The 27727-nt window shown below is 59.8% G+C and overlaps 7 protein-coding genes across 7 annotated transcripts; 4 read left to right on the top strand and 3 right to left on the bottom strand.

Annotated features, from left to right (window-relative positions):
• Positions 1–687: 687 nt before the first annotated feature.
• Positions 688–9480, top strand: LOC131561153 (lipase member M-like). The gene is given in 11 exon segments (XM_058810317.1): positions 688–734; positions 736–747; positions 1708–1819; positions 2804–2921; positions 3203–3401; positions 4108–4217; positions 4529–4674; positions 5620–5766; positions 7043–7114; positions 9074–9139; positions 9247–9480. Coding segments are annotated over 11 exon segments (1263 nt in total).
• A 1425-nt stretch (positions 9481–10905) lies between these two features.
• PAOX (polyamine oxidase) lies at positions 10906–13485 on the top strand. Its single transcript, XM_058810694.1, has 7 exons — positions 10906–11053; positions 11369–11861; positions 11939–12141; positions 12339–12594; positions 12684–12796; positions 12870–13027; positions 13345–13485. Exons 1-7 carry the CDS (start codon positions 10909–10911, stop codon positions 13483–13485), a joined length of 1509 nt encoding a protein of 502 aa, XP_058666677.1. The 5' UTR covers positions 10906–10908.
• Positions 13486–13936: 451 nt separating this feature from the next.
• Positions 13937–16780, top strand: MTG1 (mitochondrial ribosome associated GTPase 1). Its single transcript, XM_058810762.1, has 11 exons — positions 13937–14051; positions 14132–14198; positions 14321–14423; positions 14507–14587; positions 14790–14846; positions 15421–15511; positions 15591–15652; positions 15794–15890; positions 16003–16084; positions 16189–16301; positions 16390–16780. Exons 1-11 carry the CDS (start codon positions 13937–13939, stop codon positions 16485–16487), a joined length of 966 nt encoding a protein of 321 aa, XP_058666745.1. The 3' UTR covers positions 16488–16780.
• Positions 16781–16888: 108 nt separating this feature from the next.
• On the bottom strand, positions 16889–17572 carry SPRN (shadow of prion protein). Its single transcript, XM_058810892.1, has one exon. It carries the CDS (start codon positions 17570–17572, stop codon positions 17159–17161), a length of 414 nt encoding a protein of 137 aa, XP_058666875.1. The 3' UTR covers positions 16889–17158.
• A 928-nt stretch (positions 17573–18500) lies between these two features.
• ECHS1 (enoyl-CoA hydratase, short chain 1) lies at positions 18501–20751 on the top strand. Its single transcript, XM_058810707.1, has 8 exons — positions 18501–18624; positions 19287–19484; positions 19556–19683; positions 19763–19862; positions 19947–20051; positions 20129–20248; positions 20335–20402; positions 20513–20751. The coding sequence occupies exons 1-8, from the start codon at positions 18507–18509 to the stop codon at positions 20576–20578; spliced, it is 903 nt and encodes a 300-aa protein (XP_058666690.1). The 5' UTR covers positions 18501–18506; the 3' UTR covers positions 20579–20751.
• Positions 20752–21149: 398 nt separating this feature from the next.
• Positions 21150–22287, bottom strand: PRAP1 (proline rich acidic protein 1). The gene is made up of 3 exons (XM_058810896.1): positions 22045–22287; positions 21889–21947; positions 21150–21546 (listed from the first exon to the last, which is right to left on the bottom strand). The coding sequence occupies exons 1-3, from the start codon at positions 22111–22113 to the stop codon at positions 21213–21215; spliced, it is 462 nt and encodes a 153-aa protein (XP_058666879.1). The 5' UTR covers positions 22114–22287; the 3' UTR covers positions 21150–21212.
• Positions 22288–23655: 1368 nt separating this feature from the next.
• On the bottom strand, positions 23656–27649 carry ZNF511 (zinc finger protein 511). The gene is made up of 6 exons (XM_058810771.1): positions 27485–27649; positions 27302–27375; positions 25824–26025; positions 25598–25722; positions 25128–25313; positions 23656–24333 (listed from the first exon to the last, which is right to left on the bottom strand). The coding sequence occupies exons 1-6, from the start codon at positions 27638–27640 to the stop codon at positions 24264–24266; spliced, it is 813 nt and encodes a 270-aa protein (XP_058666754.1). The 5' UTR covers positions 27641–27649; the 3' UTR covers positions 23656–24263.
• Between the last annotated feature and the right edge of the window lie 78 nt (positions 27650–27727).

The following is a 27727-nucleotide window of genomic DNA, read 5'->3' as shown; positions in this document are numbered from 1 at the left end:
GACCAAGGACAAATGATCCAAATCTCAGGCCCAAGAGCACAAACAATGGTGAATTGAAGAGAGAAAAACAAGAAGGATGAGACTCCATAACCTAAAGCTGTAATTGGATAATTAATCCCAATATGCAAATGGAGCAGAACTGATAAAAGTGACCAGGTGTCCATTTTGTGCCCATTTTGGTTCACCTTGGGTGCAGCCCTGGCTGGGCTCTTGTGCTGCCCAAGGTGGATCCATGGAGGAGATTCTTTTAATAAATCCCTGCTTTATTCTTTAACTCTGTTCTAGGCCAGCCTTCTCAAGGCATCAGTTCAGACCAAGCTTTTTGCTGCCCCAGAAACTCTCCCAAATAACCCTGGGAGACAGGAAACTACCCTGAGAATTAGGAAATGACCCTTTACCAAGAAAACCTGTTGGCTTTTATTTTGTTTGTTTGCTCTCTCTTGGCTTGTTGGCTTTTTTCTTTCGCACCCTGGCCATCAAGAGCTTAAGGTGCAACTCCATAGCTGGAATTCCTCAGCACACCAGCCCAGCTGCCTGTGCAGAACCGCAATCAAAGCCACCAGAAGCTTCCCATGAAGGGAGGTGCCCCAGGAGTGATCAGCACCCATCTGTTAATTGGAGGGCACGTGAACAGCAAGTGCCAGCGTGGCTGGGCTCTGACACAGCCTGGTCCTTTTAACTCTGGTGATGACAGAGCCACTGGCACTGCCACCAGCAGCCTGGCCAGACGCGCCAGGGCTCTGCCTGGTAACTTATTTCCCTCCTTGTCCTTCAGATCTGTGTCCTTTTGGAGCTGTCCCCAGCGAGGGAAAAGCATCACTCGATTTTTTTTTTTTAATTTTTGGTCTTATCTCACAGCTTGGTGACACCACAGGTAGGTTTGCTGGGAGTATTTCAGAGGGTAGGAAAGTCTTTGTGGTGTGGGAGCAGAAGGAGGGAGGCAGAGAGAAATTCACAGTTCATGCTGCTGGGCTGAGGTTAAGATCTAACTTTTGAGAGCCTGGCAAAACATCAGGAATCATTTGTAATGTTAATTGTGTGAATTAAAAATAGGCTTCTGCTCAGCTAAGGTGATCAAAAAGGTTTCTGGTTTTTTTTTCAGGCTACACGGATTTAACCAATAGCCTTCCTATGAGGCTCTACCAGTTTCACTCATAGGATCTGAAAAATAGAATCTGTTTACAGTGGGGTTTGGGTAGGAAAGTTAAGGAATAAACACGAAAAGTAGAGACAGACTCATATCCCAGCCACACTAAACATGTTCCTTCCACAGCATAAACTCCCCCTTTAGGTTAATTCCTTCTGTGAGACAACTGACCCAGTCTGGGATTATCCCAGCATTGGTTTAGTTATTGTTTGGCATAGCTGGTTCTCTTCTTCTTGCCATTAAAAATATTAAAAAGGCTCCAGCCTAGTACCAGATCCTGTCTGTACAGTATAAAAAATTCTAAAAATTTGGGAATTCCCTCCACTTTCTCAGCCCAGAAAATGGTATGTGATCTCCAGATATGTGAGTAACCTAACACATCCCAGCCAAGCAGAAACAAACACTCACGTCAATTCCAGCAACAACAACAACCAGCAATAACAACAGCAGCATCCATGTTGCTGGATTTCTGTTGTCGCTCTTGCTGCTGCTCCTGTTGCTATTATTACTATCATTATCATTATTTTTTGCTGTTGTTGTCACTGTTATTATTCACACAGGCACGAGATGTGGCTGCTCATGGCAGTCCTGCTCCTCCTCCAAGCACCCACCAGCTCCGAAGGCACCACCAAGCAGAAGAAGGCTCTGAACCCCGAGGCTCTCATGAACGTTGTAAGCCAGGAGAACTCTGAATTCCCTGTCTGAAGGCTTGGGCACGTTCAGCTGGAGGACAGAGAGGCTGGGAGAGGGCTGGTGTTGTTGGGCTGCATCATTAACATCATTAACCAGCTCCTCCTCCCAGCAGAATTAATGCAATTACCAGCAGGGCAGTTAGAGATGGGGATAATCCCAGACTGGATTTGATCAGATATCTCCCCAGAGGGTAGAAATTTGTGCATGGCTCCTCTCCTTCAATGACAGCAAGTCGCTCAGGGCCATATCCAGGTGAGCCCTGAGAGGCTCTGAACCTGGGTTATAAGATAAAATTGCTGCATTTAAATCTTTAAACTGCATTTAAATCTTTCCTGCCAACCTCATAACAAAGCAACCCATGGGCAGGACCACAGCTGGATTTTCCCAGTCTGTGGAGTTTCCAGCATGAATAAAGCTCAGGCAGAGCATTGGGAGCCCTGCATGGCTCCTGTGGGATTTATCCCAGTGCCCTTCCAGTCAGCCCAGCTCGGCAGGTTTATCCCTCTGCCCCAGCACCTTATCAGCCTGGCTCATCACCCGGAGCCTGATGTGACATGCGCGGCAGGAAATCGGTGCCAGCCGTCTGTAAGGCGGGGTGAAGCGTCAGGAAATCCTTCTGGTTTCAATGGTTTCAGTGAATCCTTTTGCTTTCAATGGTTTCAGTAAATCCTTTTGGTTTCAATGGTTTCAAGCCCTGCAGCCTCCAGCTCCCCTCCCTCCCATGGCTGAGCATCTCCCCTTCCCCTGGGTAGGTCACTGGGGCAGGGTTTGAACAGAGCCACAAAAAGTCCTCAGCTCATCCAGAGACAGCCTGGGCAAAGCCATGTCCCACAATTTCAGTTTTACCACATCCCAGAACTTCATTTTTACCATGTCAGATGGTAAAAGTCAAAGCTTATCTCCTCGAGTCAGATAAGCACCTTTACCATGGAAAGTTTCCCACCTGGGTTTTTCTTCTCCCAGAGCCAAATCATCTGCCACAGAGGATACCCCAGTGAGGAGTATGAAGTGCTGACTGATGATGGCTACTACATCCACCTGAACAGGATTCCTCATGGAAGAGAAAAGCCTAAGAACAGAGGTACAGCTTGATTTCAGTCAGAGACAGCAAAAAATAAAAGCTCTGAATGTCGGCAGGGGAATGGATCAACCTGGACAGGCCGGGGGAATAGTCATTGTTAAAGCAAAAAGACTGAATCTGTGGGATTTCTCCAATTTACACTCAAAGCTGTAGCTGAAGACATGGCCATAATGTACATTTTGCTTGGGCAGTGCAAGGCAGAGGCTTTACTGGCCTTAATTTGGGGTGAGTGAACAGAGAGCATGTGCTCCAATGAAATGTGCTGTTTCCTCTGCACCCAGGGGCCAAGCCAGTGGTGTTTCTCCAGCACGGGATATTTGGAGAAGGCAGCCACTGGGTAGAAAACCTGGCCAACAACAGCCTTGGCTTCATCCTAGCAGACTCTGGCTACGATGTGTGGCTGGCAAACAGCCGAGGGACCAGCTGGTCCCGGAGACACCAGCACCTTTCAGCCGACCAGGTGGAATTCTGGGATTTCAGGTGGGCTGGAGATGTTACAAAAGCCTGGCAGAGGCTCTCTGCCTGTCCCCGAGCTCCAGGCACAGGTGGGGGCCTCTGAGCAGGCAAGTCAGGGCAGCTCACCCCTGGCACTGGGGAGGATGGGGCACCTGAGCAGACCTGCCTGCTGACACGGTGCCAGCTCCTCCCTGCAGCGCTGAGAGCACGGGCACTGCCACCTGTGTGGGGACACACAGAGACATCACAGAGACCTCACTGAGCTGGCCACAAGTGTCATTGCCACCTCCCCTGCTCCTAGACCTTGTTGTTGCCCCTTTTTAAGCTGCTGCTGCCTCTCCAGAGCAGAACCCCCAGGCTCATGAAGAGGCTTTTAGAAAAACCTCACACTGCAGGTGTGCCTTTCACCACCTCCCACCAACACAACAGGAGCCACTGCTGCATTCCCCGGGGGGAAAGAGCATCCCAGGGAGCAGAGCTGGTGCTGTAATCCTGGTGGGAGCTGGGAATGGCACAGGAATGCTGGCCAGGCTCTCTGCACACTCTGTTTACTGCTCACCCCAGCCGTGGGAGGGCTAAGCCCTTTCAAGGCAGGATGATGCCATGGCAGGAGGGATCCATGCCAGGAATTTCCCCCTGGAAAATCAGCCCCAGATGTGGAGCTGGGCAATGCAAGGCAGCTCAGGGGAAGCTGCTGCCCCACAAGCAGCATCCCCCTCCTGTGTTGCAGCTTCCATGAGATGGCAATGTTCGACTTGCCGGCTGCCATCGACTTTGTGCTGCAGAAAACAGGGCAGAAGCAGCTCCACTACGTTGGATACTCCCAGGGCTGCTCAATTGGTGAGTTCCAAAGGGTCACCCACCACCTTGACTCAAAAAAGTCCATTTTGGTGTTTTTGTCAGCAGAAAGCAGAGGGCTCCCCTCCTTGTGGGCTTAAAAACCACTGAAGTGCCCCATCAGCCAAGGGAATAAAAGTGGTGCCTCCCTTTGGGCATCTCTTGCACCAACATTTAGCAGGAGAAGGTGGCAACAGATCTCAGATTTCCAAGTGGAGATAATCAATTAAACAGAGCTGAGTCCAAGTGAGCCTTCAGATAAGCACCTGAGGAAAGATGGAGCAAGCCTGAGGTTGTTTTTTCTGTTTTCTCAGCGTTTATTGCGTTTTCATCCATCCCCGAACTGGCTCAGAAAGTCAAAATGTTTTTTGCCCTGGCTCCAGCAGTGTCACTGAAACACAGCAGAAGTCCATTCATGAAGATGCAGCTCCTTGTGGACAACAAGCTCCAGATGATTCCGGTAAGGGATTTACTCCACACCCTTCTGTCCCAAAACTGACTGGTTCTAGAGAAGGAGTAATGCCCAGCCACAGCCCCTGGTGCAGCAGAAAACAGTTAATTCCTGCCAGTTTATTAGCACAGGCACAATTCAGGCACACACACAGTCCTGGTTGGATTGTTGAGTGCATTTCTTCTTCCCATCTGTAGGATACACATGGTCTTTATATGGGGGCACATGGGAATAAATCACACAGGACTCCCTTTTCTTCATGGTGGGAAAAGCCCCTTCTTTAGTCACATAACTCCTCTTTGTACAGTTTTACAGACCCTGTATGTGACTCCAGTTGGTCAGGAGCTTTCTTGCCAATTACTTTTATTGGTAATAAACAAGTTGTTATTCTGTATTGAATATTGAATTCTGTCACTCAAGCCCCTGCTGTGTACGTGCAGGAAAAGTTGTTTGTGAAGAGGCAATTTTAATTTTTCTGTCCAATGGTGCAAAAACAGTTTATGCAGGTGCTGATTGTTTTTTTACCCAGTGATAGATTGCTATGCTAATGAACTGCTCACTCCAGGATTGCTTCACATGGGAACTTGCACAGTGCTAGCTTCCCTTAGAAGAAATGACAGGCCAGCCAGAGCAGGCTTGATTTTACAAGGCTTTTCTTTATAATTTCTCTACCTTGCTGCAACAGGGGCACTTGTAAGAGCCATAGACCAACACCTGAGGAAGAGCAGTTTTGCTGTGTTGATTCCATGAAAAACAGATCCTGTGCTTGGAGGGGTGAGGGGAAAGAGGAGAGCTGTGAATATTGATTTCATTGCTGTGTGTTCGGTCAGCACCAACGAGCTGTGCACATCTCCGTGGGGCAGGGGCTTGATTCCTGGGTATTCCCTGGCTGGTGGGGCCGGGCAGCAGGGAGGGCAGGCAGGAACACCCTCAGTGTGTCCCTCTGCTCCTCAGCTGCTGCTGGGCAGGACGGACGCGTCGCTGCGCATCAGGAGGCTGTGGCGCTTCCTGCCCGAGCTCTGCAGGCACACGCTGCTGCACAGGCCCTGTGCCAACCTCCTCTTCCTCCTGGGGGGCTACAACGAGAAGAACCTCAACATGGTGCGTGTGCCATCCCCCTGGGGACAAGGGTCACTGTCCGTGGGCAGGGGAGAGGTTTGCAGGCAGTCCCGACGTGGGAAGGGATGAGAATCTTGGCTCCGTGCTTCAAGAAGGCTGATTTATTATTTTATGGTATATATAGATTAAATTTATACTAATAGAATATAATAGAAGAAAGGATTTCATCAGAAGGCTGGGGAAGGGAAGGGAAGGGAAGGGAAGGGAAGGGAAGGGAAGGGAAGGGAAGGGAAGGGAAGGGAAGGGAAGGGAAGGGAAGGGAAGGGAAGGGAAGGGAAGGGAAGGGAAGGGAAGGGAAGGGAAGGGAAGGGAAGGGAAGGGAAGGGAAGGGAAGGGAAGGGAAGGGAAGGGAAGGGAAGGAAAGGAAAGGAAAGGAAAGGAAAGGAAAGGAAAGGAAAGGAAAGGAAAGGAAAGGAAAGGAAAGGAAAGGAAAGGAAAGGAAAGGAAAGGAAAGGAAAGGAAAGGAAAGGAAAGGAAAGGGAGAAGGAAAACGAAGGAAAAAGAAAGGAAAGGGGAATGGAAAAGGGAGAAGGAAAACGAAGGGAAAAGAAAGGAAAGGGGAATGGAAAAGGGAGAAGGAAAACGAAGGGAAAGGAAAGGAAAGGGGAATGGAAAAGGGAAGGGAGGAAATGGAAGAAAGGAAAAGGAAAGGAAAAGGAAAGGAGGGGAAAAGAAAGGAAAGGAAAGGGGAAAGGAAAGGGGGAAGGAAAAGGGAAGGGAGGAAATGGCAAAAAGGAAAAGGAAAGGAAAAGGAAAGCTTGTGACTCGCACAGAGTCCAAGCCAGTTGACTGTAATTGGCCATTAATTAGAAACAACCAACATGAACCAATCAAAGATGCACCTGTTGCATTCCACAGCAGCAGATAATGTTTTTCATTTCCTCTGAGGCTTCTCAGCTTCTCGGGAGAAAAATCCTGGCAAAGGTGTTTCCAGAAAATATCATGGCTACAGCCAGGTGGGCCTTGCCAGCACCACTGAATCACTGTGACCAGCCTGGGGTGCAGCCTCTGCTGAAGCAGCCTCTGGGTGAGCTCAGGCAGTCACTGAGGCCTTGGGCCCAGGGAAGGTGTCTCACAGAGCTCATCCCCATCACTCTCCTCCCTGTGCTGCCTCACAGCAATGGGTTTTTAATGAAAAATCATATCCAGCTCTTCAGGCAGTGTGACTCAGCAGTGGCTGCTCTGGGAAACACCTGGCAGCTGCCACTCCCCTCCCACCGGCTGGAAAGCACCCTCAGCGGGATTTGTTTCCTTGCAGACACGGCTGGATGTGTACACATCCCACTATCCAGATGGCACCTCTGTCAAAAACATCATGCACTGGGCCCAGGTAGGACCCCTGACACACACACACACCCCTGGGATGGGCCCTTCACTGCGGGCCAGGGCAGGCACGAGAGCTCAGGGGTCCCAGACGCTGGGAAAGGAAAGGCAAGAAGTCAGAAGAGGTGCTGGGTGCAGGATGAGCTGCCCTGGTGCCTCTGGGGACCAGGGGACTCTGCAGGACACTGTGTGTCCTGTGCTGGGCCAGGCAGGACAAGGGACAGCACGGGGAGGCCACAGATGGATGTTGGACCCCTCAGGGGTCCCCAAAGCAGAACTTGGGGATACCATAAAGCCCAAGGAGAGGCTGGGGGAACTGGATGAGGAGGAAAATTGGGGAGCCAACAACATCTCCCCTTGTCCAAAGGGGGCCTGGACACCCTGGAGATGGACTCTGTAGCTTCAGCAGAGTTCAGGCCCTGCTGGAAATGGAGAACCCCACCCATGTGCCTCCCTGCAGAGCCAATTATTGGCAGTGGAGGCTGGAAAAGGACAATCAGGGTGCTGGAGGAGCTGCAGCAGCACCCTGCACACACAGCTGGTGGTGAGCAGGATTCCAGAGGGAAGAGCACCAGGGCAGCCTAGGAATCACATGGAGCACCTTGGTTCGTCAGCCCGTGGCTGGGGACAGGCATGGAGCCAGGGGTCACAAAGCCACCCTGTTAAAAAAGGTGGAATGCCATCTCCTCCTGAAATGTCCCACGGGTGAGGACACCAACACCTCTCCTTGTCCTGCCTGTCCCCAGCCAGCTGGCATGGCTGGAGATGGGCACACGGAGGGCAGGGACTTCCACAGACACTTTCTAAGCACCCTCTCATGATGGGTGCCTTGAGGGGGCCAGGAGATGTGAGACCCACGCAGGAACAGATCCATCTTCTCCCAGCAGATCCATTGTGTCACAGCATGTCCAACCTCCCACAGCAAATCCATCCTCTCACGCACAGCAGATCCATCCTCCCACAGCAGATCATTCCTCCCACAGATCCATCCCCCCACAGCAGATCCAATCCTACACAGCAGATCCATCCTCCCACAGAACATACATCTTCCCACAGAACATACATCCTCTCCCAGCAGATCCATCCTCTCCCAGCAGATCCAACCCTACACAGCAGATCCATCCTCCCACAGAACATACATCTTCCCACAGAACATACATCCTCTCCCAGCAGATCCATCCCCTCACTCCCAGCAGATCCATCCTCCCACAGCAGATCCATCCTCTCCCAGCAGATCCATCCTCCCCCTCACAGCAGATCCATCCTCCCACAGCAGATCCATCCTCCCACAGCAGCTCCATCCTCCCACAGCAGATCCATCCTTCCACAGCAGCTCCATCCTCCCACAGCAGATCCATCCTTCCACAGCAGATCCATCCTCCCACAGATCCATCCTCCCACAGCAGATCTATCCCCTCACTCACAGCAGATCCATCCTCTCCCAGCAGATCAATCTTCTCCCAGCAGATCATTCTTCCACAGCAGATCCATCCTCTCCCTCACAGCAGATCCATCCCCCACAGCAGATCCACCCTCTCACAGCAGATCCATTGTCTCCCAGCAGATCCATCCTCTCACTGATCCATCCTCCCACAGCAGATCCATCCTCTCACAGATCCATCCTCTCCCACAGATCCATCCTCTAACTCACAGCAGATCCATCCCCCCACAACAGATCCATCCTCCCACAGTAGACCCATCCTCACAGCAACTCCATCCTCTCATTCTCAGCAGATCCATCCTCCCACAGCAGATCCATTCTCTCACAGCAGATCCATCCTCCCACAGCAGATCCATTCTCTCACAGCAGATCCATCCTCCCACATCAGATCCATTCTCTCACAGCAGATCCATCCTCCCACAGCAGATCCATCCTCTCACTCCCAGCAGATCCATCCTCTCCCAGCAGATCCATCCCCCCACAGCAGCTCCATCCTCCCACAGCAGATCCCCCCTCTCTCCCCAGGTGATAAAATCCGGAGAATTCAAAGCCTTTGACTACGGCAGCGAGAACCGCGCTCGGTACCACCAGGTAGGACCCATGGCCGTGCTGGCAGCTGGAGGTGCTGGGGGCCACTCCAGGGTGCTGCAGGGACACAGTGGCTTCCCTGAGCCCTGAGAGCCCCCCGTGTCCCCCAGGACACCCCGCCCCTGTACCCCCTGGAGGAGATGCCGGTGCCCACAGCAGTGTGGTCGGGAGGGCAGGACTGGGCAGCAGACTGGAGGGACGTGCTGCAGCTGCTGCCCCGCATCAGCCACCTCGTCACCTACACCCACATCCCCGACTGGAACCACTGGGACTTTGTCTGGGGCCTGGACGCCCCCGGGCGCCTCTACAGCAGCATGCTGAGCCTGATGGAGGCCTCCCGGTAGAGCGGCAGCTCCCGGCGGCCTGGCCCCTGTCCCTCAGCTGAGACAGCCCCAGGAGGGGCTGGGACACTGCCTGCTGTCCCCTCCTTCCTGCTGGCCTGACACGCTTGTGGTGATGGTGCTTTGGTTGTTGGGTCTCTCCTCCTTGCTTGGGAGGTCCTCAAGCTCCAGCTCTGGGGTCAGCCAAGGCACCGGAGCAGGCAGGAGCCACCAGCCCTGCTGGAAGGGCCCCAACATGATGGTGCTGAGCCAGGGACACATGGGCACCCTGCCATGACCCCAAGGTGGGTTGTGGATTAGAGCAGCCAGGCTGTGAGGAGCTGGGCCTGTGGGGGGACAGGCTGAGAGCAGCCCCCAAGCGTGGCACACAAAGGAATGCAGGGGATGCATGAGGCCAAACCCTTCTTGGCAGCAGCAACCACAGGGCTCTGGCCCCAGATTGCAGCCCAGGGGGTTCAGGTTGGATTTGGAGAATCCTTTTTCCCCAAGACAAGTCCTCAGGACTGGAAGGTCTCCATCTGGGCCAAGCCAGGCAGCTGCCTGCGTTATTTGGGCAGGGACTCAGTGGCCAAAGGTCCCCAGGAGTGGCTGCTTGGCTCAGCACCAAGGCACTGGGAATGATTATCCCTCATCCCTCATTCCTGCTGACCCCAGATGCCCTGGGCTGGGGTGCAGGGCTGGCATCCCCCCGGGAAGCTGCTGCAAGGCTGATGTCCCCAGCCTGTCCCACCCTGCTGCTTGCTGCAAACCCGGAGGTGGGAAAAATCCCTCCTAAATAAATACTCAAAGGGGGTTTCAGGAGCCTGTGCTTTGACACCCCCAGCTCTTCCTTGCATGTGAATATTTTCTGGCAGCAGGGACACAGGGCCAGCTGATAGAGCTGGGTGGCACCGTAGGCTCTCCAAGTGTCCCAGCTGGGAGTATCCCAGTACATCCAGCACCCTACCCCACCCCTGGGCAGGGGGCAGGAAAAAAACCCCACTAGACAGCCTTGGGAGTTGAGAGCTTTATTGTATTCATGAAGGTTTGGGCATCACGGGTGGGCGGGAGCGCTGGGACTGGCCCTGGGGCAGCTCTGCTGGGATGTGTGCGGCGGGACCGCGGGGCGATGGGCACCCACGGCTCCTCCACCTCGCCAGGCTGGCCGCCACCGTATGAGGTGGATGAGCGGGAGCAGAATGGGGAGCGGAGGAGGGTGGGGAGGTGCTCCCAGGGCTGCCCCTGCTCCAGGCGGGTCCCCTCTCCCAGCCCTGCCCCGCATGGGTGCGGGCAGCCGGTTCATCCCCGCACCGGGACCCCATCCATGCCTCCCTCCATCCCTTCCTTCCTCCTTCCCTCCGTGCCGGGGCTCGGGCCGCTCCAGGGGCGGTGCCGTTGGCGGCGGGCGGTGCCGGCGGCGGCGGAGGGCGGTACCGGCCGGCGCGGGCGGCCATGGAGGGCAGCGGGCCCCGGGTGGTGGCGGTGGGCGCGGGGCTGGCGGGGCTGGGGGCGGCCCAGCGGCTCCGCGGACACGGCTCCCTCCGCCTGCTGGAGGCGGCGGCCCGCGTTGGCGGCCGCGTCTGCACCCGCCCCTTCGGTACGGGCGGCGAGGCCGGGGCGGGCTGCGGGAACCGGGGGTGGGCGGCACCGGGGGGCGGGCCCGGGCCGGGGCGGCGGTACCGGGATGCGGGAGCTGCCGCACCTGAGCCCCGGCCCGTGGGGCCGGTCCGGAGTGGGCCGGACACGTGGCGGGGGTGGCCGGTCCCGTGAGCACGCGGGCACCGAACGGAAGCCGCTCACGGGGGGCGGCGGGGGCCGTTCCGGGGCACCGGGGTCCCGCTGCGCCCCGAGCGCTCCTGCCCGGGCACGGCTCGGCGTGACCCGCTCTCCCTCTGTCCCTCCCTCCCGGCAGCGTCGGGGCTGGCGGAGATGGGGGCACACTGGATCCACGGCCCCTCGCCGGGAAATCCCGTGTTCCGCCTGGCCTCCCAGTACGGCCTGCTGGGCCCGGAGGCCGCCCGGGAGGAGAACCAGCAGGTGGAGGGGGGCGGCCACCCCCCGCTGCCGTCCGTCACCTACGGCAGCTCGGGCAAGGTGCTGAACGCCCAGGCAGTGCGCGAAGCCCGCGACCTCTTCTACGCCCTGCTGGCCTCCACCCGCGCTTTCCAGGGCTCCAAGGAGCCGCCGTGGCCCAGCGTGGGGCAGTACGTGCGGGCGGAGATCGCCCGGACGGTGCCCACCATGGCGGGGGGCCAGGAGGATGCGCGGCGGCTGCAGCTGGCCGTGCTGGCCGCCTGCCTCAAGCTGGAGTGCTGCATCAGCGGGACGCACAGCATGGACCTGGTGGGGCTGGAGCCCTTCGGCGAGTACGTGTCGCTGCCCGGCCTGGACTGCACCTTCCCAGGGTAAGCGCGGGGCTCCGCGGCGGGACGCGAGGAGCGACCCGGGGCCGCCCCGTGCCCAGCGCTGACTCCTCCCACAGCGGCTACAGCAGCTTGGCCGAGCGCCTGCTCTCGGATCTGCCCGAGGGCGCCTTGCTGCTCAACAAGGCCGTGAGGACCATCCACTGGCAAGGCTCCTTCCGAGAGGAAGGCGACGATGGCGGCAGGGTTTTCCCCGTGCGGGTGGAGTGCGAGGATGGAGATGTCTTCCTTGCTGACCACGTCATCGTCACTGTCCCGCTGGGTGAGGACACCAACACCTTCCCTTGCCCCGCCCTTGCCCTCCGGCCAGATGGGCCAGCGGAGGGCAGGGATTGCCCAAACCCCTTCCCAGCCTCCCCTCTCCCGCTGGGAAGAGGTTGGAAAGGGGTTTGGGGAGCTCCGAGCACCTCAGACACCATTGAGAGCTGCCCCGTTACCTGCCCGAACTTGTGGCTGCAGGTTTCCTCAAGGAACGGCACCAGGAATTCTTCCAGCCCCCCCTTCCCGAGCGGAAAGCACAGGCCATTCGCAACCTGGGCTTCGGCACCAACAACAAGATCTTCCTGGAGTTCGAGCAGCCTTTCTGGGAGCCCGAGCAGCAGCTCCTGGAGGTGGTGTGGGAGGACGAGTCGCCCCTGGAGGAGCCCGACGCTGACCTGGAGGCCAACTGGTTCAAGAAGCTCATCGGATTCGTGGTGCTGCAGCCGCCAGAGCAGTAGGTGACGGGGGATTTGGGGCATCGGGGCCGCTCCCGGGTGGGCACGGGGAGGGGCAGCAGCTTTCAGCCCCGCCTTGCCGCCCCAGGCACGGGCACGTCCTGTGCGGCTTCATCGCGGGGAAGGAGTCGGAGCACATGGAGACGCTGAGCGACGCCGAGGTGCTCAGCGCCATGACCCACGTCCTGCGCACCATGACAGGTGCCCGCCCCTCCCCGCCCCGCCCGCTGCCCCGGGGGGATCTCCCGATCCTATCCCTGAGCTCCATCCGCAGGGAATCCGGACCTGCCCGCGCCCAGGAGCGTGCTCCGCTCCCGCTGGCACAGCGCTCCCTACACGCGCGGCTCCTACAGCTACGTGGCCGTGGGCAGCTCGGGGGACGACATCGATGTGCTCGCACAGCCGCTGCCCGAGGACCCCCGCGACCCCCGGGTGAGGACTGCTGCCCCAGGGGGTGCGGCGGGGACAGACGGACAGACACACGGTGGTGGGGACAGCACAGGGAGGTGGCACTGCTCACCCGAGCGGGGGTCACCAGTGCTCGGGTCACCCGCTGTGCTCCACGGGGGAGGGAGGGAGGGAGGGAGGGGGCATTCCCACAATAGTCGTGGGCAGGCGGCTCCTAAGGAAGGGGAAGTGCCCTTAGGGGGTAGTTAAAGCGGCGGTGCCCCCGCGGGGTGCCGGAGCGCGGGGGTGAGGCTGTTCCAGCGCAGCCCCAGGCCCCTGCGCTCATCCCCCGCCTCTCGCAGCCCCTGCAGCTCCTCTTCGCCGGCGAGGCCACGCACCGCACCTTCTACTCCACCACCCACGGCGCGCTGCTCTCGGGGTGGCGAGAGGCCGAGCGGCTCAACCAGCTCTTCCAGGCGCCCGTCCCCGCGCCTCAGTCCTGAGGCGGCGAAATAAACCGCGGTGCTTTGCCCTTCGCTCTCCTTTATTGAGAAACCTCCGCGCCGGCGGCTTCTTCCTCTCGGTGGCGGGGCGGGTGCGGCGGGGCTGGCTCCGCGGGGCGCTGCCGGTTCAATACCAGTTGGTGCTGGAGATGGTGTAGCGGGGATCGTCCAGCGGGTCCTGCGTCGGGCCCGGCCGCGGGGGAGCCTCCGGGGCGGGTGGGCGAGGGGGCTGAGGCTCAGGCACGGCGGTACAGGGAGTGCCGGGGGGCGCTCCGGGGCCTGCAGGGGGTACGCTGTGCCCCCCGCGGGTCCCGGCACTCCCCGTGCCGCCGGGGGGCGCGGCCGGACCCCCCTGAGGCCCCGGTGGTGGCGGTGGCGGCGGCGGCGGCGGCTCCGCCATGGCTGTCACTGAGGCGGTTTCCGGTCGCGGCGGAAGTGACGCGGCGCAGCCATGCGGGTGTGGGCAGCGCTGAGGGCGGCGGGGACGGCGCCGGGAGCGTTCCGGGAGCGCTTCGAGTTCGGCGGCCGCGATGTGGCCTCGTGGTTCCCGCGGCACATGGCCAAAGGTGAGCGGCGGCAGCGCGGCGGGTCGGGCTCCTCGGCCTCCCCGCCGAGCGCTCACCCCGCGCTGTGCTGTGCGCTGCAGGCCTGCGGCAGATGCGCCTGGCGCTGCGCCGCGCCGACTGCCTGGTGGAGGTGCACGACGCTCGGATATCCTGCACAGCTGCCGGACAACCCTGTCCCTTGTCCCTCCGCACCACCCCTGTCCCTCTCCGCCTCCTCTCCATCCCCTCCCGCTACTCTCTTGCGGTCACTGTCCTTAGCGCAGGCACATTCCGCTGTCGGGCCGGAACCCCGCGCTGCAGGAGGCGCTGGGCATCCGCCCTCACGTCCTGGTGCTGAACAAGGTGGATCTGGCGGATCCCCGCCGGCAGCCGGTGAGCGCCGGGGCAGGGCAGGGTGGGTGACTATGGCAGTGTCACAGGTGGGTGACAGCAGTGCCTCGTCCCGTCCCCTGCAGGAGGTTTTGGAGCAGCTCAGGCAGCAGGGATGCTCGCACGTAGTGTTCACTGACTGCCAGCGTGATGTCAATGTCAAGAAGGTAATGGGGCAGCAGCCCAGCCCTGCTCCCTGGTGAGTTCCAGGGAGAGCCCTCGGTGCTCCAGCTGGCTGCTCCCTTTCCCCCTTCCCTTTCCTTGAGTCCTCTGCTCAGCCACCATTGTGCACATGCCGCTGGCACAGTGTCACCAAGCAAGTGGCTGCTGCCAGCCAGGGCACAGAGTGACAGCCCTGTCCCTCTGCAGGTTGTCCCCATGGTTGCCAGGCTGGTGGCCGATGGCCCACGCTACCACAGGGCCGAGGTGAGGCACATGCACGGGGGCACAGAACATCCTGGGTTGGAAGGGACCCACAAAGACCATCCAGTCCAGCTCCTGGCCCCACACACACCCCAACAACCCCACCCTGGGCATCCCTGGAGCAGTGTCCAAGCTCTCCTGGAGCTCTGGCAGCCTCAGGACCATGAGAGCCTGGGCAGTGCCCAGCACCCTCTAGGGGAAGAACCTTGCCCTGATCTCCAGTCTGGCACAGCTCCAGCCATTCCCTGGTCCTGTCCCTGTCCCAGAGAGCAGAGATGGGAGCTGCTCTGGGGAGGAGCTGCAGCCCTTGGGGAGATCTGACATCAGTGTGCTCTGCTCCTTTGGACACTCCCTGACAGCTTTACATCTCTTTTATATTGTGGTGCCCCCAAGGCAGGAGGTGAGGCTGCCCCAGTGCAGAGCAGAGGGAAGGGTCACCCCCTCTCCAGCCAAGGGATGAGGCTGCTCCCTCCTGTGCCACAAGTGCCTGGCAGGGCAAACCCTGGGATATTTCCCTGCTGCTGCAGGGGGTGGTTGGTAACCAGCTGCTCCTTGCCCGTGTCTCCCTGGCTGGCAGAGCTCCGAGCACAACATCCTGGTGATCGGCGTGCCCAACGTGGGCAAGTCCTCGCTCATCAACTCCCTGCGGAGGCTGCACCTCAAGAAGGGTATTCCTGCACGGTGCCAGGGCTCGGGGGACAGCTGGGCACAGTGCCACCGTGTCCCTGACTGTGTCTGTGCCCCCAGGCAAAGCCACTGCGGTGGGGGGAGAGCCAGGGATCACCAAGGCAGTGCTGTCCAGGATCCAGGTACCGTCCCTGCATCCAGGAAAGCTCCAGGCTCACTGAGGGGTTGCTCAGGCCCCCTTTTCAGCAAGAGCTTAACTCAAGCTCAGTGCCTTGCTCGTTAGCCCTGTGGTGCTAATTAGCAGCCCTGCCTGCCCGTGCCAGGTGTGTGAGAAGCCCCGGATGTACCTGGTGGACACCCCCGGCGTGCTGCCCCCCCGGCTGGGGGATGTGGAGATGGGCATGAAGCTGGCACTCTGTGGTGAGGCTGGGGTCACACTGCTGCTCACATCCCCTGTGAGTGAGGGCTGGAAGGAGGGTTGGCCAGGGCTAGGCAGGGCTGAGGGAAGCTGGGGCTCGACCCTCTTTTCCAGGAGCCATCCGTGACCACCTGGTGGGGGAGGACGTCATGGCCGACTACCTGCTGTACACCCTGAACAAGCAGCAGCAGTTCAGGTGAGCCAGCAGGGAAGGGTGCCAAGAGGGTGATGGAGATGCCATGGGTGAGGGAGATGCCCTGCCCAGGGAGTTTTGGGGGTGTGAGCCATGTCCTCTGGCAGGTACGTGCAGCACTACGGGCTGGGCCAGCCCTGCGACCACATCGAGCCCCTGCTCAAGCACGTGGCCCTCAGCCAGGGCCGCACGCAGAAGGTGAAGGTGCTCACAGGCACAGGTGGGTGATCCGGGGTGCTTGGGAGTTTTGGGGATCCCAGGGCAGCGCCAGGCTGCACTGACACTCCTGTATCTGCTGCCACCTCCAGGGAATGTCAACATGATGATGCTCAACTACTCAGCTGCTGCCTACGAGTTCCTGCAGGACTTCCGAGCAGGACGCCTGGGCAGGGTGACACTGGACTGAGACCTGTCATGGACAGGCACTGCCGGCAGCCGTGGGGACTGGGGACACCCTGGTGCCCCTTGGAGCTGGGGACACCTCAGCAGGGAGCCGTGGGGTGTGACTGAAGCGGCTCTGCCAGGGCTGTCCCTGATTTTGGGCAAGATGCCGCAGGGACAGGATGCCCTGTGGTGTCGCTGTTGTGATGCTCCCATGGAGAGCCTGGGGCAGGGCTGGTGCCTCCGGCTGGCACCTGGAAGCCGCCAGGGAGCTGCTTCCTCGCCAGGGAGCTGTTTCCTCTCTGGGTTTGGCTTGCTTTGGAGCCTCCATCCCGAAATAAAAGCCTGTGTGGGCAGGGGCCGAGCTCTGGCCATCCCAGGGTCCCGCCCCTCGCCCCGCATCCAGCCACATTTGCTTTTGCCCAATTTTATTGCCGCCTCCTCGGCCTCCGGACACGGCGAGGCCACGGACAGGGGCGCGGTGCGGAGGGGTGCCCGAGCCGGCGGGGTTGGGCTCGGTGTGCAGGGGTGGTGGCGGTGGAGAGTCTTCCGCGGGGGTCCTGCCCCGCCGGCGGTGGGTGGCCGTATCCCCGGGAGCCGCTGCTCGCCCGGGGCGTGGAGCTCAGCCCCGTGGGGGGCGGCCGGTCCTCGCAGCGTCCTGGGTGCACCGGGCACAGTCAGGTCCCCCGAAATCCATCAGCGGCGGAGGAGGGCGGCCAGCGGGCAGAGCCAGGGCAGCGCCCGGCTCGGCGGGCTCCCGGCGGCCGGCGCGGCGGAGGTCCAGGCGCTGGCGGCCGCCGTCCAGTTGCCGTCGCGGTACTCGACGCCGTCTCCCGCTTGCAGCTCACCGGAGAGCCGGGCCCGGCGCAGGGCCGCCCCCGCCGCCACGCCGGCCGCCGCTCCCGCCGCCGCCGCCCCAGCCACGCGCAGGGCCGCCCCGGCCGAGCCGTACCGGGGCACGGCCGCCCTCGGCCGGCTGCGGGCCGCCCCCCGCGCCGCGCCGCGGGCAGCCCCGCGGGCACCGCCGCGCCCACCCTTGCCGGCCACCGTGTCGCAGAAAGTGGCGGCCAGCAGCACCAGCGCCCAGCACGCCGCCGCGCTCCGCCGCATCCCGCACCTGCCGCAGGGAGGGAGGGAGGGAGGGAGGGAGGGAGAGCCCCGCCGCTCAGCCGCGCCCGGCCGGGGCCGGGGACCGCGCACCGCCGCGTCCCGCTGCGCGTGTGGCGTGTGCTGCGGCCGCGCACGCGTGTGTCACGGCACACGCACCACCCCGCGTTGCATAAACGCGCTCCCCCCACCCCTGCGGATGATGCTCCTGCACACGCTCGCTCCCGCACGCCCCTGGGGATGATGCTCCCGCACACGCACGATCCCGCACGCCCCTGTGGGTGATGCTCCCGCACACGCACGATCCCGCACGCCCCTGTGGGTGATGCTCCCGCACACGCACGATCCCGCACGCCCCTGTGGGTGATGCTCCTGCACACACTCGCACACGCTCTGCGCTCCGCAGAACCCCGCGGGTGACGCTCCGCACAGCCGTGGGGATGGCGCTCCCGCACACGCTCGCACCCACGCGTTTCCCCGGCTTCGCACACACGCCGCCGCAGGGCGCACTCACACGCCCTCCCCTCCCTCCCCAGCCGCGGGGCTCACCGGACCCGGGGATGTCGCCGGCTCGTTCCGCTCCTCTCCACTCCTCCCTGGCCGCGCTCCCGCTGCCGCGCTCCCGCCGCGCCCCCCGCACTCCTCCCCACTCCCCGCGCGGGGGGCGGCGGGGGAATCCCCCCTCCTCACCCTTTCCCCTTCCCTCCCCGTTCCCCGCCCCTAAGCCCCGCGCACGCCGCCGCCCCGGCCCGCCGAGCCCCGCGGGCAGCACGGCGGGACCCCCGCTCGGGGCGGCCCCGCGCCCCCTCTCACGGCCCGGGGGGCCCGGCCCCGCCCCTCGCCCCGCCTCGGCCAATGGGAACGGCGCCTGGCGGGGCGGGGCCGGCTGCACCAATGGGCGGCGGCGGGAGGGGCGGGGCTCGCTCCGCGCTCCGCCATGGCCGCCGCGCTGCGAGCGCTCCTGCGGCCCGCTGCCGCCGCCGCCACTGCGCTGCCCCGAGCGCGCCTCCCGCCGCCGCTCCGCGCCCCCTGCGGCGCTCGGGGCTGCAGTGACGGTGAGCACCGGGACACCGGGGGGGCACCGCGGGGGGGGTGGGCTTGGCCCAGCCCTGTGCTCGGCGCAGGGCACCGGGTCCCTGCACCGGGCACGGTTGTAGCCCCGGGCAGTGCCCATCGACCTCCTCGTGGTCCCTGGGCTGTGCACTAGGCCATGGCAGCGGACACCGCGTCCCTACTCCGTGTGCGGTCCCAGCGCCGGGCACCAAGTCTCTAGGCTGTGCACCGGGGCCACAGCACCGGGCACCGGGACCTAGCGCAAGGTACGGTCCCGGCGCCGGGCCTGTGCCCAGCGAGTTGCACGTGGTTCCGCAGCTGCGCTCCAGAGCCCATCACCGGGCACCGGGGCCCTGCGCCATGTATGGGCAGCGGTGCTGCATGCCAGGGCACCGGCACTGCGGCCAGGCACCGGGCACCGGGGCCGCTGGACCGTGCACCCGGTACCAGCACTGGGTCCCAGCACAGAGTGGTCACGGGGCTTCATCTTCGCGGGCTAGGGTGGCACTGGGAGCTCCTCCGAGCCCGTCCCGCCGGCTGCCGGTGACCGCCGCCACCAAGGTCGCCTTTAAATAGCCTGGGGTGACGGTTGGCGGGGGCGGCCGGGGCCCGCCCGGTGCCCGGCAGCCGGTGGCTAACGGGGCAGTACTGCTGTGGCGGCCAGGGCCTCCATTCCGGTACCTGCTGGTGCAGAAGACGGGGGCAATGAAGAATGTGGGGCTGATCCAGCTGAACCGGCCGCAGGCGCTCAATGCGCTCTGCGACGGACTGATGGCGGAGCTGGGGCGGGCCCTGGAGGCCATGGAGTGCGACCCGAACGTGGGAGCCATCGTCCTCACCGGCAGCCAGAAAGCATTCGCAGGTAGGACCGTGGCCTCTGCTCACCCCAGAGTTTTGGAGGGGATTGGAGTCCCACTGCGCTTCCTTTTGCAGCTGGTGCAGACATCAAGGAGATGCAGAAAAAAACCTTCCAGCAGTGCTACCGCGGTGGCTTCCTGGCCGGCTGGGACAGGGTCGCCACGGTCCGCAAACCCGTCATCGCCGCCGTCAATGGCTACGCCGTGAGTGCCCCCCACACCTCCCTGCACCCCCTGTCCCCACCCTGGCACCCCCTGACCCATCTGTGCCTCCCCATGCCAGCTGGGAGGCGGCTGTGAGCTGGCCATGATGTGCGACATCATCTACGCTGGGGAGAAGGCGCAGTTTGGGCAACCCGAAATCCTGCTGGGAACCATCCCAGGTGAGCAGCAGCACCTGCCAGGGGCTTCCATCCCAGCTGGGGTGGGAGCCCTCTCTGAACCCCTCCTTTCCCTCGATGCCCCAGGTGCTGGCGGCACGCAGAGGCTGACCAGGGCAGTGGGGAAGTCGCTGGCAATGGAGATGGTGCTCACCGGGGACCAGATTTCAGCACAGGAGGCCAAGGAGGCAGGTAGAGCTGTGGGACAGCCCTGGCACTGCAGGGGTCTGGCAGAGAGCCATCCCCCCATGTGCCACTGCCCATTCTAGGTCTGGTCAGCAAGGTCTACCCTGTGGACAAGCTGCTGGACGCAGCCATTGCCTGCGCTGAGAAGATCGCCAGGAACTCCAAGCTGGTGGCTGCCATGGCAAAGGAGTCAGTCAATGCTGGTAGGGGCTGGGGGCCGACTGGGAACCCCCTGGGGGGGCTGCAGGGCCAGGCTGAGGGGTCTCCCCAACTTCTCCCTTGCTTTCAGCCTTCGAAACGACGCTGACAGAGGGGAACAGGACAGAGAAGCGCCTCTTCTACGCCACCTTTGCCACCGTGAGTAGGGGGATGAGGGATAACAGGCATCCCTCGTGGCATGAGGGACAACAGGGTCACTGCAGCCCCCCCTGAGGCTCACTGTCACCTCACCTCTCTGCTTGTCCCAGAGTGACCGCGAGGAGGGGATGACGGCATTCGTGGAGAAGCGCAAGGCCAAGTTCACCGACAGCTGAGCCCGGCAGCTGCAGGTCCCTGGGGTGGTGCAGGTCCCCACGGCCTCCTGCAGCCCGTCCACCCCCGCCTTACCCCGCCCAGGGGACCGGGACCCGTCGGCGAGCCATGCTCGGGGTGACAGCCAGCAGTGGGGACCGCCTCGGCCTTCGCTATTAAAGGGTTTTCTAGGTGCTGCTGGGACACGGGGCATCCTTGCTGCGAGGTCCTGCCTTGGCTGGGAAATGTTGGGGTTCACTGAGCCCCCCATGCTCCCTCACTGCTCTCCATGATGGGCTGGGCAAGAGCAGCCTCGTGGAGCATAGGGCTGGGTGTTCCCCAGCCTGTGGCACCTTCTGGGGCACAACCAATGTGCTGAGTTTGCCTCAGCCTCACCTGAACTGGGATGATGGGCTGAGTCTCCTGTCCTAAGGCATCATCCTCACCCTGCCGGGCGCCTTGGGGTAACCCTGAGGGAGTTCCTGCACATTTGGGGGCCCCAGCAGGTTTCTGCCAGTAATGAGGAGCCCACCAGGATGTGGAGAGGGGAATGGGTTTATTGGTGAGGCTCAAGGCTCAGTAGGAAGGGACAAATTTCTCCAGGAAACCCCAGGGGCAGCTCCCACCCCTCATCTCACAGCCCAGGCACATCTCCACTCAGCCATGGTGGATGTAGTCAAGATCTTCCTCTGGGCCATTCTGCACCTTTGGGGCTGGCATCCGGAATGGCACACGGGCATTGACCTCCCTGGCATTGTCCTGGGGGTGGTACAGGTGGTCACGATCCTCCTCCGGGCCATTCTGCACCTCTGGGACCGGCATCCAGAATGGCACACGGGCCTCCCTGGCATCATCTTGGGGCTGGTACAGGTGGTCACCATCCTCTTCTGGCCTTGCCTGGCCTTGGGGTGGGCCCCTCTGAGCCCAGGCACTGCTGGAGAAGACCTTTATACCTGGTTCACCCTCCTCTGGTGTTCCCACACCCAGGATGCTGGAAGAGAGAACAAAATCAAGGAGAGGTTGCCAAATACCCCCCTGTGCCAGAAGAGTCCCACCACAGTGGAGTGCAGGGACTCTGGTGAGGTTGCCCACACCCCATGAAGCACCAGTTAGGATCTCAGGGTGCAAACTTAAATACTTGTTTCACAAAAGGAATAGAGAAACCAGCTGGGTGCTCAGAGAGTTTGCATAATTCGGGGAGGGAGATGGAGCTGGGACTCCCTTAATTTTGGGGGGCGCAAAGCAACAAGGAGGGCACAAAGCAACAATTGATTCCCTCCTGAAACACTTTCCCATTATTGGTTTTGGCAAGCCAGATGTGAGCACCCCTTACCTTTCCTCAGCCAAATCCTGCACTGTGGCCAGGTCCTTCCACCAGGAGCTGCTCAGAGCCTGTGGGAAGACAAGGGGGTCCCGAGGGGGGACACGGGTCACACGTGGGTGCCCTCAGCAGAGGGGACAGCGGGAGGGCAGGGGAGGCAGGGCTCACCTGGGTGTTGCCCGGTGCCAGCAGGAGCAGGGCCGTGCCCAGCAGGATGGTCACACTGCGGAGCCCCATGGTCCTCGGGTGGAGAAGAGAGGGATGGCAGAGAATGGTGGCACAAGCCGTGACACACCCTGTTCCCGTGGCCACAGCTCCTCCCTGACCCCAGCACCCCCCGTGCCCACCGGGCTGGCACAGACCTACCTGTCCGTGGCTGCCTTTTGTCACACCTGCCTCGCACTTTGCCCGCCCCGTGGCAGCCTGCTGGCACTGGGTGGATCCAGGTGCTGCTCCCGCCCATCCCGTGTCCCTCCTGTCCCCGGGTGGATCCAGGTCCCGCTCCCGCCCATCCCGTGTCCCTCCTGTCCCCGGGTGGATACAGGTCCCGCTGCCGCCCATCCCGTGTCCCTCCTGTCCCCGGGTGGATCCAGGTCCCGCTCCCGCCCATCCCGTGTCCCTCCTGTCCCTGAATGGATCCCAATCCCGCTGCCGCCCATCCCGTGTCCCTCCTGTCCCTGTGTGGCTCCAGGTCCCGCTGCCGCCCATCCCGTGTCCCTCCTGTCCCTGAATGGATCCAGGTCCTGCTCCCGCCCATCCCGTGTCCCTCCTGTCCCTGGTGGCTCCACATCCCGCCCATCCCGTGTCCCTCCTGTCCCTGGTGGCTCCACATCCCGCCCATCCCGTGTCCCTCCTGTCCCCGGGAGGATCCAGGTGCCGCTGCCGCCCATCCCGTGTCCCTCCCGGCCCCGATTCGATCCAGGTCCCGCTGCTCATGGACACGGCACCCCGTGCACCCCTGGGCTCTCCAGGCAGCTCCGTGTCCTCCTGCCAGTGCACGATTTCTGGAGAGATGGGAAATTCAAGTTTTGGCTTGAAATAAGGATTTTTTGACAGCCAGTGACCAGCTGGGAAATACTTTGTTGGACTCTGGGAAAAGCTGGTGCCTAGGAGACAATCAGAAACTTCAATTTGTCTCCCAGCAGCAAGGACAGGCTCTCAGGGAGCCTGGGAAAAAGGAATTCCAAGGTCAGAACTCCTGAACACAGTGAGGAAGAGGAGGCTGGGCTGCTGCCTGACCTTTGCACCATCACATGCCAAGGCCTGCTTCCCCTTCCCAGCTATCCCAGTGTGGGGAAAGAGCCTCCTTCAGGGCTTTAGCGTTGGAAGTGATCTTTGGTCCCTGCTGGGAGATGTCCCTGGGCAGCTGTGTGGCTGCAGGCTTTGCCTGCTGGAGACAGCCCTCTGCAGAGCCCACGGAGCAGGGATTAGGGTTGGATGAGTTCTAAACAGAGCAAAGCTTTTTAAAACTCACTGGGAAATCTCCTACATCTCCGTAAACATCATTCCCTGCTCCCATTTGCAAGGATTTTTCAAAGCCCCTTTGATCTTCTATTCCTCACAGGGAGGGGGAAGGGAAAAAAATTGCAATTATAGATCCTAAGCTTCTTGGATAAACATTGTTCCAGAAACTTGTTCCAGAAACCTCTTTTTTTTTTTTTTTTTTTTTCCTTATGCAAAATTATTGAGTGTCAGGATTCACCAGTGAGTTTCCAGTTTTTTTCCAGGAGGATGAGATTACAAAGGGAAAGGTGAGAAGGAAAACAACCTCCATCCCAACCTGACTTTAGCAGCATTTGCAGCAAAGGGAGGGAGGTTCATTCCATAAAATCTGACTCTGCCTGGGCTTCAAAACAGTACTTAAATTCACTATGAAGCAATTTTGTAAAAATTCCTTTTATTTATTCACCTGCTTGGAAGTCACTTTATTTCAACTCTCTGTGAAAATGCTTCTCCTGGCCCAGACAGACCTTTGAGAGCAGGTGCTGGGGTGCAGAGGAGACTTCAGTGAGGTGGAGGAAGTCAGAACTGAGGACCAATGGGGTTTTTTCCCCCATTTTCTTTTCTCAGTTATTCCAACTTCCATACAGTCACCTGGTCATCTTGTAACTTCTTGATTCCATTTTTTTTACCCCCAAGAGGGAACAAATAAAATCCTGTGCAGCCTCAGCTGCAGGACAGTTTCCTTAACACCTCACCACACGTTCTGGGTTCCTCTTCCTCAAATCCTGAGGATTCTTAACTCAGTTGGGTGATGTTTGACATCAGGAACACGTGCCCAAATGCTGGCAGAGCTTTAATTGGTTTGGCTGGTTTATTCCAGAGTGGGAACTGGAAATATCCCTGGTGGCACTGGCTCATCTTGCACAAAGCTGCTGCACTGACCTTCAGACTTTTTTCCGTGGTCCTTTAAATCCTCGGGTGGCACCTTGTCCAAAACAAATTGTGGATGGGATCCTGGAAAGGGAGACAGCCTTTATTCCACGTGAGGATCCAGCCCTCACAGGCTCACTGGGATGCTGAATGATCTGTGGGGCATTTTAAGCTCCCAGAGTGGGAAAAGCAAGGTATGGGAGAAGCAGGACATGTAAATCACCACATGATTTAAAGAATTAATGAAATACTGGTTGGATTTCCTGGGTACTCTGCACATTCCTGTCCTGGAGGCCTCTTCACAACAAGGTGTGTTACCAAATGTAACACCTGGGCAGCTGCAGTGGTTGATAATGAGAGCAGAAGCAGCAACCTGCAACACCTTGGGAAGAGATCAGCTGGGCAAACACAGCCTGCTCTTCCTTCCACCTCCTCCTTTCAAAAATGGCTTTGGAAGCACACGTGGGATTCTTGCAGTGGTTGAGAATGAGAAGCAGGAGAGCAGAAGCAGCATCCTGCAATACCTTGGGAAGAGAGGGCAGATAAACACAGCTCCCACAGCATATCCATGCCCTGCTCTTCCTTCCTTCTCTCAAAAATGCCTTTGGAAGCACACCTGGAATTCCTGCAGTGGTTGAGAATGAGAAGCAGGAGGGCAGAAGCAGCAACCTGCAATACCTTGGGAAGAGATCAGCTGGAAAGACACAGCCCTCACAGCCTGCTCTTCCTTCCACCTCCTCCTTTCAAAAACGCCTTTGGAAGCACACCTGGAATTCCTGCCTGGTTCATCCTCAGCACAGAGCAGCCCAAGCCATGCTGCAGAGGGCTGAGGAGCTGGAGTGGTTCCAGCCCCCTTGCCCTGAGGCCAGAGTACTGACCTGGATTTGTAGAACCGTTTCTCTGGCAGTGAGGGGCCGGGGCTGGCTGCAGGCTGGGAGATCTCCATGCTCTCCTCAGGCCCTGTTTCCATGGCATTCCCTTGGGATTGCTCTGCCATCTCCACGCTCACATCCATGGGCACGCTGCTGCCCTGCTCCACAGGAGAGTTTGTGTGCTTGGAGCCACTGCAGAGATCAAATTTTACATCCTGGCTCAGGAGCTGCCAGTGGGCCCAGAGCCAAGGAAATCAAAGGTAGCTCATGAGGAAACAAGTCCATCTGGGATGGATTCCTTCCCAATACCCCATCTCTCCCTGCCCTCTGGGAATGGGAAGCCATTCCCTGTTTTCCTGGCACCCCATGCCTTGTAAAGAGTCTCTCCATGTTTCCTGTAGCTCCCTGAGGCCACAGTGGAGTCACCTCAGAGCTGGACAACCCCAATTCCCTCAAGAGGAAAGTTCTGCAGTTACCTTTTCACCTTCTTGGGCCTGTCAAACCGAAAGTCAGCAGGATACAGGTGCACAGTCACCAAGTGATCCTTCCTGTCCTTGCTGCTCCTGAACTTCTCCGTGCAGCCCTCCACCAGACACTGGTACTGCAAAGCAGGGAGGAGAAAGGGAAAAAAAAAAACCACATAACTGGGAAAAAACCAACCACACACCAACCACCAGGCAAGGGCTGGGCATAGCAGCTCACCATATTTTGCTTTTCAGCCATTATCTGGAAGAGGGAGTCGTGCCACTCCAAGATGTGGATGTCCAGGAGGTTCCCAGAGGGGAAGCAGCGCTTGCAGAAGGAGCAGACATTCCTGTGCAGGGTGTTGTAGTGGTGCTCATAGCCCTCCAGCGTGTCAAACACCTGGCTGCAGCCAGAGATGTGGCAGCTGAACTCAGACACCCTGCAGGGAAATCAGGATTTCAGTTAAATTAGAGCCCTGCAGAGAAATCAGGGCTTTAAGCTAAATCAGAGCCCTGCAGGGAAATCAGGGCTTTAAGCTAAATTAGAGCCCTGCAGGGAAATCAGGGCTTTGAGTTAAATTAGAGCCCTGCAGGGAAATCAGGGCTTTAAGTTAAATCAGAGCCCTGCAGGGAAATCAGGGCTTTAAGCTAAATTAGAGCCCTGCAGGGAAGTCAGGGCTTTAGGATAAATTAGAGCCCTGCAGGGAAATCAGGGCTTTAAGCTAAATTAGAGCCCTGCAGGGAAATCAGGGCTTTAAGTTAAATCAGAGCCCTGCAGGGAAATCAGGGCTTTAAGCTAAATTAGAGCCCTGCAGGGAAGTCAGGGCTTTAGGATAAATTAGAGCCCTGCAGGGAAATCAGGGCTTTAAGCTAAATTAGAGCCCTGCAGGGAAATCAGGGCTTTAAGCTAAATCAGAGCCCTGCAGAGAAATCAGGGCTTTGAGTTAAATTAGAGCCCTGCAGGGAAATCAGGGCTTTAAGCTAAATCAGAGCCCCGCAGGGAAATAATGACTTTAAACTAAATTAGAACCTTATTTTCAGCTGCAAACGTCCCCTCTAGATGCCTTTATCTTGGATTGGATCACAAAGCTCATCTGATTTCAGCCCCTTGCCATGGGAAGGGACAGCTTCCACCAGGCCCACACCTGCAGCCACAACACTTGTGGCATGTTTTTGTGACTAATATTTAATATTAAATGCCAGGTGCAATGAACAAAGATCGTGATGGCGCCGGCAGATGGAAACTTATTTGCCATTGGAAACTTATTAACCATTATGGCTCCAGGATCATCTAGATCGTGCTCCTGTTGAAGGACAAACAAGCCATTAATTAATAAATTAGCTGTCTGGGCTAAAAGTTGCAGTTGTGGATCACAGCTCAGTTATCCAGCACAGTCCTGCTAGGCCAGTGCTTTTATATGAGACATCCAAAGTTGAACCTCACACTATACTCAAAGTACTTCCTGGCTTTTAAATACGACAGCAAGACCAAGATTCTCCCCCAGGCTTGGCCTTCCCGCTTGGACAAGCTGCAGGAACCCAGAGAAGCTGTGGGGATCCCTGCAAGTGCCCAAGGCCGGGCTGGACAGGGCTCGGAGCAGCCTGGGGTAGATGAAGATGTCCGTGCCCATGGCAGGGGGGAGGAATGAGATGATTTTCCAACCCAAACCATTCCTTGATGCCATGACGGGCAGACTCCGAGCCCGCCTCACTTACTTGGGCCTCTCGGCCACCTCCTCGAGGCTGGTGAGGACGCCCTGCAGGTAGAGGTGCCTGTGCACGTCCCCATCCTGGAGAGGAGCAGAGAGCGGCGCTGTCTGTGGGGCGGGCAGGGCTCGGGGCGCAGCGCGAACCCTCCTGCCCCGCAGTAACAGCGGCCCCCTCGCGGCCCCGCCTCACCTCCAGCAGCGGGTGCTGCGGGCCGAGCTGGAGGCGGCGGGGGGTGAAGGTGAAGGGCGGCATTGGGCGAGGGGCAGGCGGGGATGGGGGAGCCTGAGGGGGCGGCGGGAGCCCCTCACGGAGGAGCAGGCGGAGGCGCGGCGGCAGCGGCAGCATGGCGGGAAGGGCGAGGCGCGCGGGGCGCATGCGCGGGGGGAGCGCTGCCAAGGTTACCGCGCCGCCCAGAGCGCATGCGCGAGGCGC

This window comes from Ammospiza caudacuta, chromosome 9 (assembly GCF_027887145.1).
Source record: "Ammospiza caudacuta isolate bAmmCau1 chromosome 9, bAmmCau1.pri, whole genome shotgun sequence".
In the NCBI taxonomy this organism is placed as follows: Eukaryota; Metazoa; Chordata; class Aves; order Passeriformes; family Passerellidae; genus Ammospiza; species Ammospiza caudacuta.
The sequence above is the reverse complement of the archived record's forward strand: the minus strand, read 5'-3'. Positions and strand labels throughout refer to the sequence as shown.